General features: G+C 40.9%; 1 protein-coding gene across 5 annotated transcripts in view; it reads right to left on the reverse strand.

Annotated features, from left to right (window-relative positions):
* DIP2C (disco interacting protein 2 homolog C) overlaps positions 1–13,923 on the reverse strand; it is a 391,162-nt gene that overhangs the window by 35,819 nt on the left and 341,420 nt on the right. For all 5 annotated transcript variants that reach the window (XM_029077686.2, XM_007667846.4, XM_016227461.3 and 2 more), the window contains 7 exons: positions 12,664–12,787; positions 11,553–11,674; positions 10,422–10,533; positions 10,217–10,326; positions 8,810–8,940; positions 3,921–4,089; positions 1,316–1,486 (listed from right to left, as the gene is read on the reverse strand). In XM_029077686.2, coding sequence (XP_028933519.1) covers positions 1,316–1,486; positions 3,921–4,089; positions 8,810–8,940; positions 10,217–10,326; positions 10,422–10,533; positions 11,553–11,674; positions 12,664–12,787 — 939 coding nt within the window. The remainder of the gene's footprint in view (positions 1–1,315; positions 1,487–3,920; positions 4,090–8,809; positions 8,941–10,216; positions 10,327–10,421; positions 10,534–11,552; positions 11,675–12,663; positions 12,788–13,923) is intronic.

A 13,923-nucleotide genomic window follows, 5' to 3' on the forward strand; every position in this document is an offset into this window, starting at 1 on the left:
CAACTTAACTTCTCTGGGCCACACTTTCCTAAACTGTGCAATGGGGATTGAATACCTGTTCTCCCTCCTACTTGACCGTGAGCCCCATGAAGGAGAGGGACTGTATCCCACCTGATTAACTTGTATCTACCCCAGCGCTTATCAATAAACTACATGCACTGTCTTAACTTATGCTGTCGAGTTGTCTCCGACCCATAGCAACAACATGGATACATCTCTCCCAGATCGCCCCACCATCTGCAATCATTCTGGTACTGTATCCATGGAGTTATATACATATATATCCCTCTACTCTCAGAACTGTTTTTTGGGAATGCAGATTTGATTTTTTTTTGTAGGGTAATAACAGTAATGGTACTTGTTATGTGCTGTGTGTCAAGCACTATCCTAAGCACTGGAGTAGATATAGGTTAAGCGGGTTGGACACAGTCCCTGTCCCACATGGGGCCCACACTCAATCCCCATTTTATAGATGAGGTAACTGAGTCCAAGAGAAGTGAAATGACTTGCCCAAGGTCACACAGCAGACATGTGGCAGAGCTGGGATTAGAACCCAGGTCTTTCTGAATCCCAGGCTCGTGCTCTGTCCACTAAGCCTGGAAGGTGTTTTTTTTTCAAATGTTCTGCTTACACAGAGTACTACCTTCCTCCCTCCCCGTTCCCCCTTAGCTTTCAGAATGTCATTCTGTTCCTCAGAGGGGATTCTCTTCTAAGTCACCAGAAACTCAAGGAACAAAGGTCCTTATGATGGTCATAAATTGGATTAATGAAGGTGAGGGATCTAAGAGACTAAAGCCACGCTGTATTAGTGGTGAGAAATCAACCTACAAATGTGATTATATATTACCAATACCAAGTCGGATTTGAGAAACCTCCTCTACGTCATTCAGTCCTTGAAACGGAAATTGTTTGATGTCTAGATATGTCAAATTTGGCTCTCAAGAAAAAAGTAAACACTCTGCATTAATATGGTATTCCTGTGCCCACTTTTTAAGAGACTGACTCCACGGGCTCTGCCATACTAACATACACATTCCTACATACAATTTTAAAATCCGGTGCAGAATAAGTGCTATGAATGCCTCGGGAAACTGTGATGAATAGTGGTCAATGACAAACACAGACTGTAACTGAAAACGGAAATAATGTGTACCAACCCCATGCAACTGCTTAAGGCATCTAAAAAACAGAAAGGCATCTGCCAAAGGTAACAGATGGAAACTATTCTGGTTGGTTCTGTATACGTCATAGTAAAGAGAGATTCTTTGAACTCAGGCATTTGTTTTTTAACATCAGGATGGGGAGGGGGACTTACCTGCAAGCATATAGCCAGGTTCACTCTACAGCCGAATGACGTGCTCACGGCCCGAGGGTGAAGACCCAGATCTTTGAAGAGTTTTGAAAATGACTGGGTGAGAGCTATCCGAGGTCGCTCTTCTGCCACTACTACACATGTCCGGACACGTGACAAGTCTAGTCCTCTGGCCTGGGAATAATGACAGTGATATCGAGGAGTAAATCAACCTCAAAATTGAACATCGAACGCCAGATGAACCTCGCTGCCCAGAAACATTTACGAACCTAACAAAGAAGTGCAATAGAGCTTCCTGTAATTTTCTGGGCTCCAACTGTTCAGCTTTATGACTAAAGAGTTTGAGATCTACTTAATTAAACCATTTTCCGTGACATTCAGAATTGAAGGGAATCTCAAATGCGGGGAGAATTCCAAAAGCCAATAAGAAACTAAGAAACTAAAAATGGCATGGGAGATGGGGAAAATTGAAGTACCCTTGAAAAGATGATTACAAAAGACGGGGACGTGGGGGGGCGAAAGGAGAGTTTGGGGAAAGGGAAAGAACAGATGTTTGTTTGTCTGTTGCCAATGTAAGTATGTTTGTTTATCCAAATCCAGGTGAGAGAAATGCAAAATCCCAAATCAGTGGAAAATTGGGCCTTTTAAATGACTTCAAAAAGATATCTCAGGCATTTTATAGCCCATGGCACTTTAAAGGCCATGGATAGAGTCCTGATGATTAATCACAATACAAATTTTATGAAAGAACATTTCTGCATTAGGAGAAGTGAGTAAAATCAGCAAAAGCCAGAGAAGAAAAAAAAATTCCAATGAATCAAGCACGGAGGTAGTGGGCACTTTTTGGGCTGTGCCGCAGAAACACAAAAGTTGGTGATAGACTACATAATCAAGTCTAAGGGCAGATACTAGGGGGATACTTGCTGATATCAAGTGAGCAAAGGGTGGCGGGAGAGGAGGGCAGAAACTCCCCCAGATAAAAATCACACTACCTAGTCATCATTTCTATATCTACAAGCACTTTGTATGGAATCAGACTAACCCGGAACAAACAAAATTCAAAATGAATTTATTTTTGCCATGTATTATGTAAAGAAAAAATTTAATCTACAAAACATTTCCTATGACATGGCAGTCACCATAACGCCAAATTAGCTACCAGTAGTAGTGTTGTCTAGCAGATAGAGCTCGGGCCTGGGAATCAGAAGGACCAGGGTTCTAATCCTGGCTTTGCCATTAGTGTGAAGTCACAACTTCTCTGTGACTCACATCATCTGTCAAATGGGGATTAAGACTGTGAGCCCCATGTGGGACAAGGTTCTGGTTCTCAGCACGGTCACAGTAGTAAAACGGGATGGGCCTAATTGTATCATGATGGTTACTGGTGTCTACTATAATAGCAGTTTTAACTCTCTGCACCAGAGATCAACCAATAAAACCTTCAAAACATTTTTTAAATGGTGACAGCAACACCCTCAATTGTGTTGACAGTATTCCTCTTTATCTACATACATCTCAGGGGAGGTGAAGGGCACATTTTCTCTCCTTTGCGCACTGGAGAAGTTACATGGCTAATAGTCTTCTGGGGGTAAAAGGGAGAATTGGGCTGAACTACTATATTTAAAATGCTGGCTGTAGGGTTAGGCTACCAAGAGGCCTCTGCTCTGTAAGTTTCATAAAAAAACACTATCACTAACCACCCGAGGAAGCTGGCTTAGCATGGAGACTGGTGCTACTCAGCTTCCTGCACTGACAAATCTGGAATTCATCCTTTCATTTAAAAAAATCAGTTGCCTCTTTCCAAGTATGTCAAGTCCTATATACCAGATTTGAATACAAAAACAGTGGGGTGAACAACTTCGTTTATTTTTATCATATATCCTTGAAGCAACCTGCAAATAATGTAGAAATGCCCAGGATCCCTGGATCAACAGGGGAAAAGGAAACTAGCCACCTTTTCTAATGGCAAATTATGAAAGGGAAGAAAAAGGAAAATGGCTGAAAGTAAATCCAGGAGAGGGGTAATAAAAATCAGGGGGTTCTTGAAGATGTTTACAACTGGTACCATTTTCCAAGGCAATTCTATAAATTGCATTAGCATTCTGCAAGAGGATTAGCTGGTCCCTACTCAAAAGGGAGCTTCAGAAATCAAAGTCAATATTAGATCCCATCCATTTTCATGCACTGAAAGTAAAGCAGAATAAAGGAAACTTTGAAAGAAACACAACTGGGGGGGGGGGACTTTTCTTTGGAATATTTCATAGATTTACATATAGAATTCTGACAAAATTCTATTTTATTGATTTGTGACAGTAAAAAGAGTTAAAAATGCTTAGTTGCTTCTTTTCATCTAGCAATTTTTGTTCATGAAAACAGGCTTGGAAGCAGCAGGTGAAGGTAGCTAATACCTTGGCTTTTGACTGAATCATTTTTAACTTTACCAATCCTTCTCCACACCCCTCCAATAATCAAATTTCTTCTCCTCAATGAACGTATGTAATGCCTCTTGGTGTCCACAGAGTTCGAACAGGAGTGTCTAGTGGAAAAATACACTCCCATGCTGAATAAGGAAACCACGCAGTCTAAGGAAAGAGATGAAATTTCTTACCTTCAATGATTCCGTTTGTGATCCCAGGCCTTTGGTACAAAGTTCCATGACTGAATAGGAACAAAAAGTGTCACGGACTTTGTACTGACTCACAGCTAGAAGCCACAGGGCAGGATTCGTCTCCAGCTCCGAAGGGGGAATCAAAATTGATTGGTGTCCTGAATAAACACTGGAGAGACAGGAGATTGGTCAGGAGGGTGTGGTGGACTTCTCAACATGGGGAAAAATCTGCTGTCCGATTTCTCATCTTGAAAATCAGTGACTTTGCTGAACATGCTAGAAATGTCCCAACAAGCAATTAAAATGCAAAAGAAACAGAATGGCATTTTGGTGGCAATGCTGCGCTACTCTGGGACATTAGCATCTTCGTTGGAAGCAAGAAAACCAAGACAGATAATTGGTTACTATTTCGGGTGATGTTTGAACACTGGTTTTAATTTCTTTTTGCCACAATGCACAATAAATATCTCCAGACACCCCAGGTAAGAACAAATAAGGTCTTTTTGTTTGCCTCAGAGAACAAATTTCAAGAAATAAGAAATATCTGTTGGCACGAAGGTAGCTGATATTTCTTTAATTTAAATCTAGAAATAGGAAATATTTACTTCATTTCCAGTATGTGGGGATGAAAGAGTTACACTTGCCAAAACTACGATTTTGAGGTAACTGGATATAGATACTTTGATATAGTGGATAGGAGTTGATTCAAATTCACAAGTATTTGTATTATAATTTGGTAGTTTAAAATGTTATCAATAAATGATATCAATAAAGAACTACAGAACTGCACTTGGATTTGCACCCTTTATTCACCCCTCCCTCAGCCCCAAACTCCTTATGTACATAGCCACAATTTATTTATTTATATTAATGTCTGTTTCCCCCTTTGGACTATCACCTCGTTGTGGGCAGGGAAGACGTCTACAAACTCTGTCACATTTTGCTCTTCTAAGAGTTTAGTAAAGTGCTCTGCACATAGTAAGCAATTTATTTAAACTGGTTGAGACAACGTTCTTTGGCACAGTCCCTTGACACATTTATCACATTTTAGCTTTATTTTAGAGGGATATGGGACACAGGACAAAAAATGTAAGGGGAAAGGACTGCAAGAGATAGATTACTCCGATAGCTGTCTTCCTGCTTTTCAGAGTAATAGATGAGAATACTGACTAAACTAGCAAGTAGCCTTCCTGCTTAGATGTGAATTTGCATTTTGAGGCACTTTCATTCATTATTCATTCATATTTATTGAGTGCTTACTATGTGCAGAGCACTGTATTAAGCGCACCTAAAACCAGTGCTTGGGAGCCCCCTTTCCTCATCAAAGACGCGTAACTCTGAGTTGGTCTAGCTGGAAAAGGACATCTTTCAACCCAAGAGAGGTGGCTAATACTGGTAGCCTAAATGGGATTACAAATTACAGACTTCCTCCCTTAGTCAAGAATTAAATGAACGGCATCAGAGAAAGGTAGGATTTAAGCAAATGAAAAGATCCAGGGACACCTGAGACAAATTCAGCTGATGATGAATCCATTCATCTCTTGACCTGTATATTTTGCTTCCACATAGAGTGCTAAAAGGATTAGTCAATGTTTATAAAACACGTAGAAAAGGAAAAGTGTTAAGTATCATTAATTGCCTTTCAATTAAGTGTGCATCTGTCATTAACCTTGCATGTGCTTTTGTAAAGTACCTTTTCTTGTCACTATTGCTAATTGGCAAGCGTACTTGTTTGGAAACATTTGCTTTTCCTTACAGACTGCTTCCACCTCCCACTTGAAACAGGTGAAGTTACAATGAATAATTTGTTGGATCATAGTTAATTTCGGGGGTAACAGACTGTGATGTCAAACCCAGGACCTGGTTTTCGCTTTGGGATCAGAAAAGAAAAAAATATACCCTTACTTTGATTTTAGAAATCTGAGAAAACTCATTAGCTTTTAAATGAGTTTTTGACCTTTCGAAAGTCCTACAGTTAACATGTAATATTCAGATTATAATGAAAGTCAAATTCTAGGGAATTGAAAGACCAGAGTGGTTCACCGTCAGGCCATTTGCAATTTATACCAATGAATGGCAAACAGATGAGCCCTTCGTCAAGACCTACAAAATAGGCTGAATTCACCCACGTATGCTGAAGACAGTCATGGCGTCCGAAACTTTTAGGCTACAAGACCCTTTCTGGATCCTGCTGATATTAATCCTTTGTTAGGTCTCACTCTGCCATCAAAGTCAGCAGGTGGCGAAGTTGGCACCAAACCTCATTCATTGCACATGACCCTGGAGGAAGAGACCTTTCAAGTCTGGGTGGGATTTTCAAATCCCTACTTCGTTTTATACAATCACCTTTGACACTTGTTCAGGATTATTAGAGGATCAGAAAGGATATCCCAAAGCCAGGAGGCAGTTAAAGTTTGTGCAAGAGGACAGAGTACAGCGACCAACGTCGAGAAGCAACACGCACCATTTTAAGCTTTACTTGTAAATTTATTTTTAGTCATTTCCTGAAAGTGCACCTGGCATGTGCTAATGATGTAAATATATATGTTTCAACACATGTAATTGTTACTTTTATATTTCTCCATACAGTACTGATTAGTTCAATTATTTTGTCCTGATGTGTAAGTAGTATACGCAGTAAGAGTTTAATAAATACGACTGAATGGAATAAATACGATTGAAAGTAGTGCTTTCAACTCTGTCCTTGTTCTTCCTCCAACTTTTGCTATCTTTATGTTTTTCTTGTCTGTCTCTCCTGTTAAATTGTAAGCTCCTCAGGAGCAGGCAATGTGTGTATGGTATTACTGTTATATTCACCTAAGGGCTGGACTAGTACTTAGCACACAGTAATTAGCATTCAAATTCCACTGACTGATTGTATTACCTCTTTTTCCTCACAAACAATGATAATATCCCCAGGAATAGTACCCAAAAGGACGCCTTAAACAACAATTACTACTTCTTTGACTGGGTTCTCTGAGAACCTATGATTGTCTCCTATTAGAGGCCACTTCTCCCTAGGCACCATTTCAGAGTGGGCTTAGAAAAGGGGCTAACTGGTGCTTTATTTCCTCCTTTAAAAGCAACACCTGACTTCAGCTTAGACAACCAGCATAAGGCAGGCCTGTAACTAGCCCAGAACGTCGTGTCAGAGATGAAAATGGTTTTTTATGTTCTTCTGTATCCATTTTCCACAGGCAGCGGAATGCTCTGAAAGACCTTTGAAAATTGGGGCACATCTGGTTGCAAACATTTTAAAAATAATGCCGTGGTGCAGAGCACTAAAATGAGCTCATAATCAATACTGTACTGCCATCAAAAAGACCTTCAAAAACATACACCTACACACACAGCCCAGGGAATATGGCCTCTTAGAAGTTGGTGAAGGTTAACTGAAATAACACTGTCCCTGCCATTAACATTCCCAAGACCTGATTTCCCTAGGTTTGTCCACCATGGGCCGCTCGTCTCCATCTCTCACTGGGGGTATGTTCCAGCACGTCTCAGGCCCAAACGGGTCAGTTACAGCTAGTCATTCAGGCAACACACAAGCCAAATTTCACCGTGACTTTAAGCTAAACCCCTTCCCATATCAGTAAACTACCATGTAACTTCAAATGAAAGCCTTGAGGAAAAACCATTAACAGGAACAAATTGAAATAATAGAAAATTTACCTCTACAGAAGGGATAATAAGAGAGCAATCTCCGGGCTGAAAATGGGATCATATACCAAAATAATAGGCATGAAGTCTAACAAGCACACACTTTATACATTCCACAAATCATAATTATCCTGTGGGAGATGTGCTACCTCGCATAATTTCTGAGCTACTTACGGAAATGGAACAAAATATTTTCAGTAACAGTATTTTATTCAAAAGCCATTTATGCAACAGGCTTAACTTGGGACTTGCTTGGATTGCTTCTCATGATCTTTATTGCAGTTTTATTTTAACAATCCTCTCTTCCTTTATATTTTCAGGTCAGCACCTGAAAATGAACTTGAGACGAATATGCTTCTTACAGAAAATCAAATTTAGAACTTTGTGGTGGATCTCCATCCATATTGTCCTTTCCACATAAGTCTCTACAATTCTCATTTTCATAGAACTCTCCTGTTGTTAATAGAGGAGTTGCTAATGCAAGAAAATCTTCAGTGGAGTTCATCAAGCAGGAGCCCTTTCACCCACCTTCTCCAACACCACAATGAGATAGGCTTCCATGCAATTTCAATCTATCCCTTCTAAGTACCTGATAGTCACCTCATGCTCAGCCCCACAGCCCTTCGATACAGATCCTCAATTTATTTTAATGTCTGTCCTCACCTCTAGACTGCTAGCTTCTTATGGACAGGGAACGTGTCTACCCACCCTGTTGTACTCACCAAAGCGCTTAGTACAGTACTCTCCAAACAGTAACTACTCAATAAAATGCCACTGATTGATTAATTGCGAGGCCTATGTTCTTGACAATGGCATTTTGCTGATAATTAGGAACAAAATGGGTCTTTGTATATTCTAGGCACCTGCCAGCCCTTCAATGCCACTTCATTAAAGTTCTGCTCGTGCCGAGAATTTCAGGAAAGAGAGATATAAAAACCTTGTAAATTCAGTGACTCAGAACTGCCTTCTGACTCTCTTAGCAGGAAGACCTGCATAAATCTAGGGTCACTTCTGGCTATTTTCAAGAACAGAACATTCGGAGCAGCTTCCCGGAAAGAAACTCTATTACTCCGAAAACCCCACGCTGGGTTTCAGCAAAGTCATCAAAACCTTGCAATTACTCCACTCAGATGGCATTTTCCAGGTTGCAGAATTCATTGAGAATTAGAATGAATGGGATGTTTAGGTGTACTTTATTGTTTTTTCAGTTCAAAGAGAAAGCTCACCTGCAGAGACACCAGAGGACAAACCCAAGTCCACAGTAAGGGTCCAAACAGATCGCCACTTCCCTTGAGGGATAAAGCTCACACTGCAGCTTAATAGAACGACAGAAGGCACTGGTGGCAGCGTGAGACATCTAGAAGACAACAGGGAAGTTATTAAAATGACAAAGTACACCATTTCCTCAGTTCCTTCCCCAGCCACCCCTAGATTTCCACTTTTATCGGAGTAAAGGAAAACAAATAAGTAGGAACATTACGTTCAATATAAACAGTGCGACGGACACCTAATGAAACTTAATTTTTCTCCAAGAGACCATCCCTCCAGTCACACCGAGTGAGAATGAAAAAGGAAGGGAGAATCATGAAGGCTGAACAAGTCACACAAGCTCAGGATAAATGAAAGCGCTGGAAGCAGCATGGCCTAGTGGAGAGAGCAGAGGACCTGGATTCTAATCCCGGCTCCACCATTACTTATCTGCTGCGTGACCTTAGGCAGGTCAGCTAACTTCTCTGTTTCTCCATTACCTCACATGTGAAATCGGGATTAAATCCTACTCCCTCTGATTTAGACTGTGAGCCCTGTGTGGGACAAGACTGTCTCCAACCTGATGATCTTGTATTTACCCCAGCACTTAGTACAGTTCCTGGCACATAGTAAGCTTTTAACAAATACCATTTATATAAAAATGAATGTTCTTGGTAAGGAAGATGCTAAATTAGACGGGAGTTTTGATCTAGGTAATTCTTTTTCTGCCAGAGATTGTAAATACACTGCAGCAACCAATCTAATTTCCCAGCAGAGGACAAGATTCAGGGAAGCTGTAGAGGACATTCAAATGAAAAGAGAGTAGCCTCTTTGTGCAACAGCAAGTTAAAAGGAGATGGGGTTATGGACATTGAAAAGCTGATTCATAAAGGCAAATCAACCAAGGGGGAACTTCACGAACTATAAATAATAAACCAGTTCCTTCCCTAATGGCTTCCTTCAAAAACCTCTATCATTCTCTATAGTCTTGTTAGTCACCAAAACCTAGAGTGACACATAGCTAACCCATGGCTTATAAAATGCTCATTAGATCTTATGAGATCTTATGCTTATGATGCTTATGTGAAGCAGTGGTCCCTAGTAGAAAGAGCACGGGCTTGGCAGTCAGAAGGATCTGGGTTTAATGCAAACTCTGCCACTTCTCTGCTTTGTGACCCTAGGTAAGTCACATAACTTTTCTGTGCCTCAGTTACCTCATCTGTAAAAGGGGGATTGAGACTGTGAGCCCTGGGTGGGGACACGGATTGTGTCCAACCTGATTAGCTTATATCTACACCCACACCTAGTATAGTACCTGGCACGTAGTAAGTGCTTCACAAATACCATAAAAAAAATATTAACCATGTCAATTGTAAAGTTCTTACCTTTACGCCTGCTAGCATTCCAGTTGTGGATACACTAAAATCAAGATAGGCTAGGGTTTCTGGATTAGAAGGTTTGTAGATTTGGGCAGGCCGCTTCTTTGGCAAATCATCTAGCAACAAGAAACAGGAGTCTTATCTTAAAAAGAACTGTGAGCCTCATAAGTCTAATGATTCAGTGACTCAGTTGCCATGAAGGAAGTTTTACCTGTGTCTAGGATGGGGGGCCACGTTCTGACATCTACTGCTGCCGCTGCCTCTCGGGACCGTAACAATTTACATATCAGCTGCGTAGTCATTAAACAGGCAGAGCGACTCACCTAAACATTTCGAGAGATAAGAAGAAACGAGGAGATGATGAGAACACCAAAGCAGGTAAAAACAGACCCGGATTTGAACGAGGCAGTGAATGATGACCCCAAAAGACTAAGATATCTAGATGGCCACAAAGTCAGAGGACTGCACTCGTTTTCCTTGTGCAGATCTGGCCAAGAGACATGGATTAATGTAGGTCCTGAACTGGCTCCTCCTGAAGGAATACGGCACAGTCCCCAACCAATACATGGAATGGATTGGAACCTTTGGAGCCAATGAAATTCTCATGTTCGTCAAGACTCACAGGGTCAACCACTGTGCCTTCCAAACCACCAAATAGTCATTATTTCTGGAGCACTAACTTCTGTATCATTCAGATAAACCACTGAATCAGAGTATAAATTCCTTGTGAACAGGGATCAGGTCTTGTGCCTCTATTGTGCCTTCCCAGATGTCTACGATGCATTCAGGAGGTGCTCAGAGCCACTCACCTGTTGGGTAGCTCTGGGCAAGTCACTTTACTCCTCTGTGTCTCAGTTTCCTCATCTGTAAAATACCTGTTCTCCCTCCTTCGCAGAGGGTGAATCCCATGTGGGACAGGGTCTGCGTCTGATTTGATTATTTACATCTACCCCAGGGTTTAGTACAGTGCTTGGCAAATGTTAAGGGCTTAACAAATAACACAATTACTATTATTTGTTTTTTTTGGATGCTCCCTCTAAGATAACCAGTGCAATGTCATGCACACCCAAGGGGGCAGTACATAGGAACTTGTTGAAAAAAGTGAGGTTGGCATCAGTGTAACAAGGTGATCTTTGCCCCCCTTCAGCTCTCCAAGAAAATAACCCTACATATGATCTCATTCCCTTCTAATTTCACTCCAAATAGCAGAACTACTGAGCCTTGGCTTATCAAGTTAGTAGATAGCTGAAAGTCATTGAGAACACTTCTAGAAAACCTTTTCGCTCTTAGTGCAATCCACCTCCAGCCTACACTGCTCGTGAAGAACCTGATGTCTTCTCACCTCAACAATCATCTTTACTGTGGGTAAAGTTGTTGCGATGTTTTGCGGGTGTGGAGGCCGGACTGTTATTGGCACACAGCCTGCATACAGGCAGCCGTAAAATGCTGCAATCAAATCTATTCCTGCAGGAAGAACGAACAGAAAGTGTCACTCAAAAAAACAAACTGTTTAATCCCAGAGACCTTGTCAGCATAAATTCCCTTCTGAGGTTATCTGGGAGAAGGTTAATGACAAACCACCCCAGCTCTACTATGTATATCTCCCTGTTCAATCCCATGTCACAACTTGGTAGGTTTCACTGGCCATTTCCATCTGGACTATTCTTTGAGTCATGACAAGCCAGGGAAGACCCCAAAGCTTTATCTGCATATCATCTCTCTCGTGAATCAGTTACTTTTACAATGACCGATTTAGCTGGAAACGGCTTAATTCCTACTGATTAAATAGTATCTATTAAACAAAGTCAACCAACAAAATCCATTATGAAACAATATTTACATTTTATCTTTTGCCTGATGCACCTGAGAAACCTAATGTGGGCTTCTTTTACTTTTTCCAACAAGACAGGTCTGAGTTGTATCTTTGGGAAAACTGGCCCCCTATTTCCCCACTTTAAATACATTCACCCATTCAATGTGACCCCTGTATATGTGGTCCCTTGTGCAACTCAATTAGTCTGGTTTCCATTTCTGACACGGAAAAATTAGTGGGGGTTTCAATCAATCATCAACGATATTTTTTGAGTGCTTACTAGGTACAGAGCACTGTACTAACCATTTGGGAGAGTACGATAACAGAATCGGGAGAAACGTTCTCTACCCAAAATGAGTTTACTGTCTACAGATATTCACTTGACTAGCAAATAGAACTGGATCAGCGAAGGTGGTTTTATAATCACCTAGTCATGCTGTTTTCCAGACACTAAAACTCTTCATAAAAGTAAGATCCTGGAGGTCTGAGATTATGTTTCCCACATCCACCATCTTGTCCTCTCCCAAGAGCTTAGTACAGTGCTCTGCACACAACAAGCCCTCAATAAATGCCATTGATTAATAAAGCATTTTTCAGATCTTCACTCTCTGGAATCAACCAACAAACTCAAATGTCTTACCTGGTGGGTACACTAGGGCAACATGATCTCCATCTTGCAAGTGTCCTCTTTCCATCAACATAACAGCTATCTTCTCGGCTCGTTTATGTAGCTGGACACAAGTCAGTGAGTTGGCGATGGTTCCCTGAAAAGCCAAAAACCAGATATTTAGAAATGTGTGGTTTCTTCAAATAATCTGCAAAATGCCTCTTCGCTTCAAATCTACAAGGGCATTTTTATAGTCAAGAAATGCTTTGGATACAGTTCTAGAGCTGGCAGGAATTTTTTTAAAATTTGCTCAACTCGTTTTTCAAATACTCAGCTACATGTTGAGAGGGGGAGACCTTTGGTTTACGAATCCCTATCAAATCATTTTGATAGCCATTTTCTGGCCACCGTGGGTTGCAGTAATTGGTGTCTGGCAAGAGCAGTCCATAGTTACTGTGAGCAAGTAACAGAGATTGGCTATTGAGAAACAGAGTTAGCCAAGATAATGGTATAATGGAATAAAGTGTGGTGTAATGAAAGGCAGAGGAGCAAGCACGGTCAGATAAGGGGGAAAAAAAAGCCACAGCACGGTTAACTAGTCAAGGGATAAAGACAGGGCAGTAGGTGAAAACAGGAAGATACCTAAAATAGGCAAGTAAGCATACAAGAAAAAAAAAAAGTAAAATTTTGCATTTGTTCTTCGCCATCATGCACTTCCTCTCAATCCAGAGAGCTACGCCACTTGCATGTATTACAACTAGACTTTCTGCACAGGTCTAAGAGCAACATTACTTTTCCTGAAATGTATATAAAGATGAGAAGGGAAAAGATTAGTGGTGGTGTTCTACGCTAGGAATTTACTCCTATTTTTCTAAAAGTCCAGAAGAATGAATAATAATAATACATTCAATTCCGCCATAATGTGAGCTTTCACTAAGTTTTTTGGGTAATGCCAAAAGCCCTTCATACAGTGCATGCAGTAAGCGTTCAATAAATACCGGTGATGATGATGATGGCTAGAACACTGTGAGGGAGTTAGAAAGTGTTTTCCTGAAAATACCAGCTTGTTGTGAGGTCAGTGGAATAAATAAGGGTATGGCCTTGTTGGGGTTGGGTCACACAGGGTGAGTACTGCAAAGCCAGTTTTCCCTAACATGGGGTTGGCAAGAATGCAGCCTCCATGTTATAGGAAAATTGGGTGTTCCTAAAAGAATGAATGGGGACAGAATTCTAACCTCAAAATTGTTTCTTCAGTTCCTTAAATTGCCTCCCTTATTGTACTAGTCAGCCTTA

This window comes from Ornithorhynchus anatinus, chromosome 13, assembly GCF_004115215.2.
Source record: "Ornithorhynchus anatinus isolate Pmale09 chromosome 13, mOrnAna1.pri.v4, whole genome shotgun sequence".
Taxonomy (NCBI): domain Eukaryota; kingdom Metazoa; phylum Chordata; class Mammalia; order Monotremata; family Ornithorhynchidae; genus Ornithorhynchus; species Ornithorhynchus anatinus.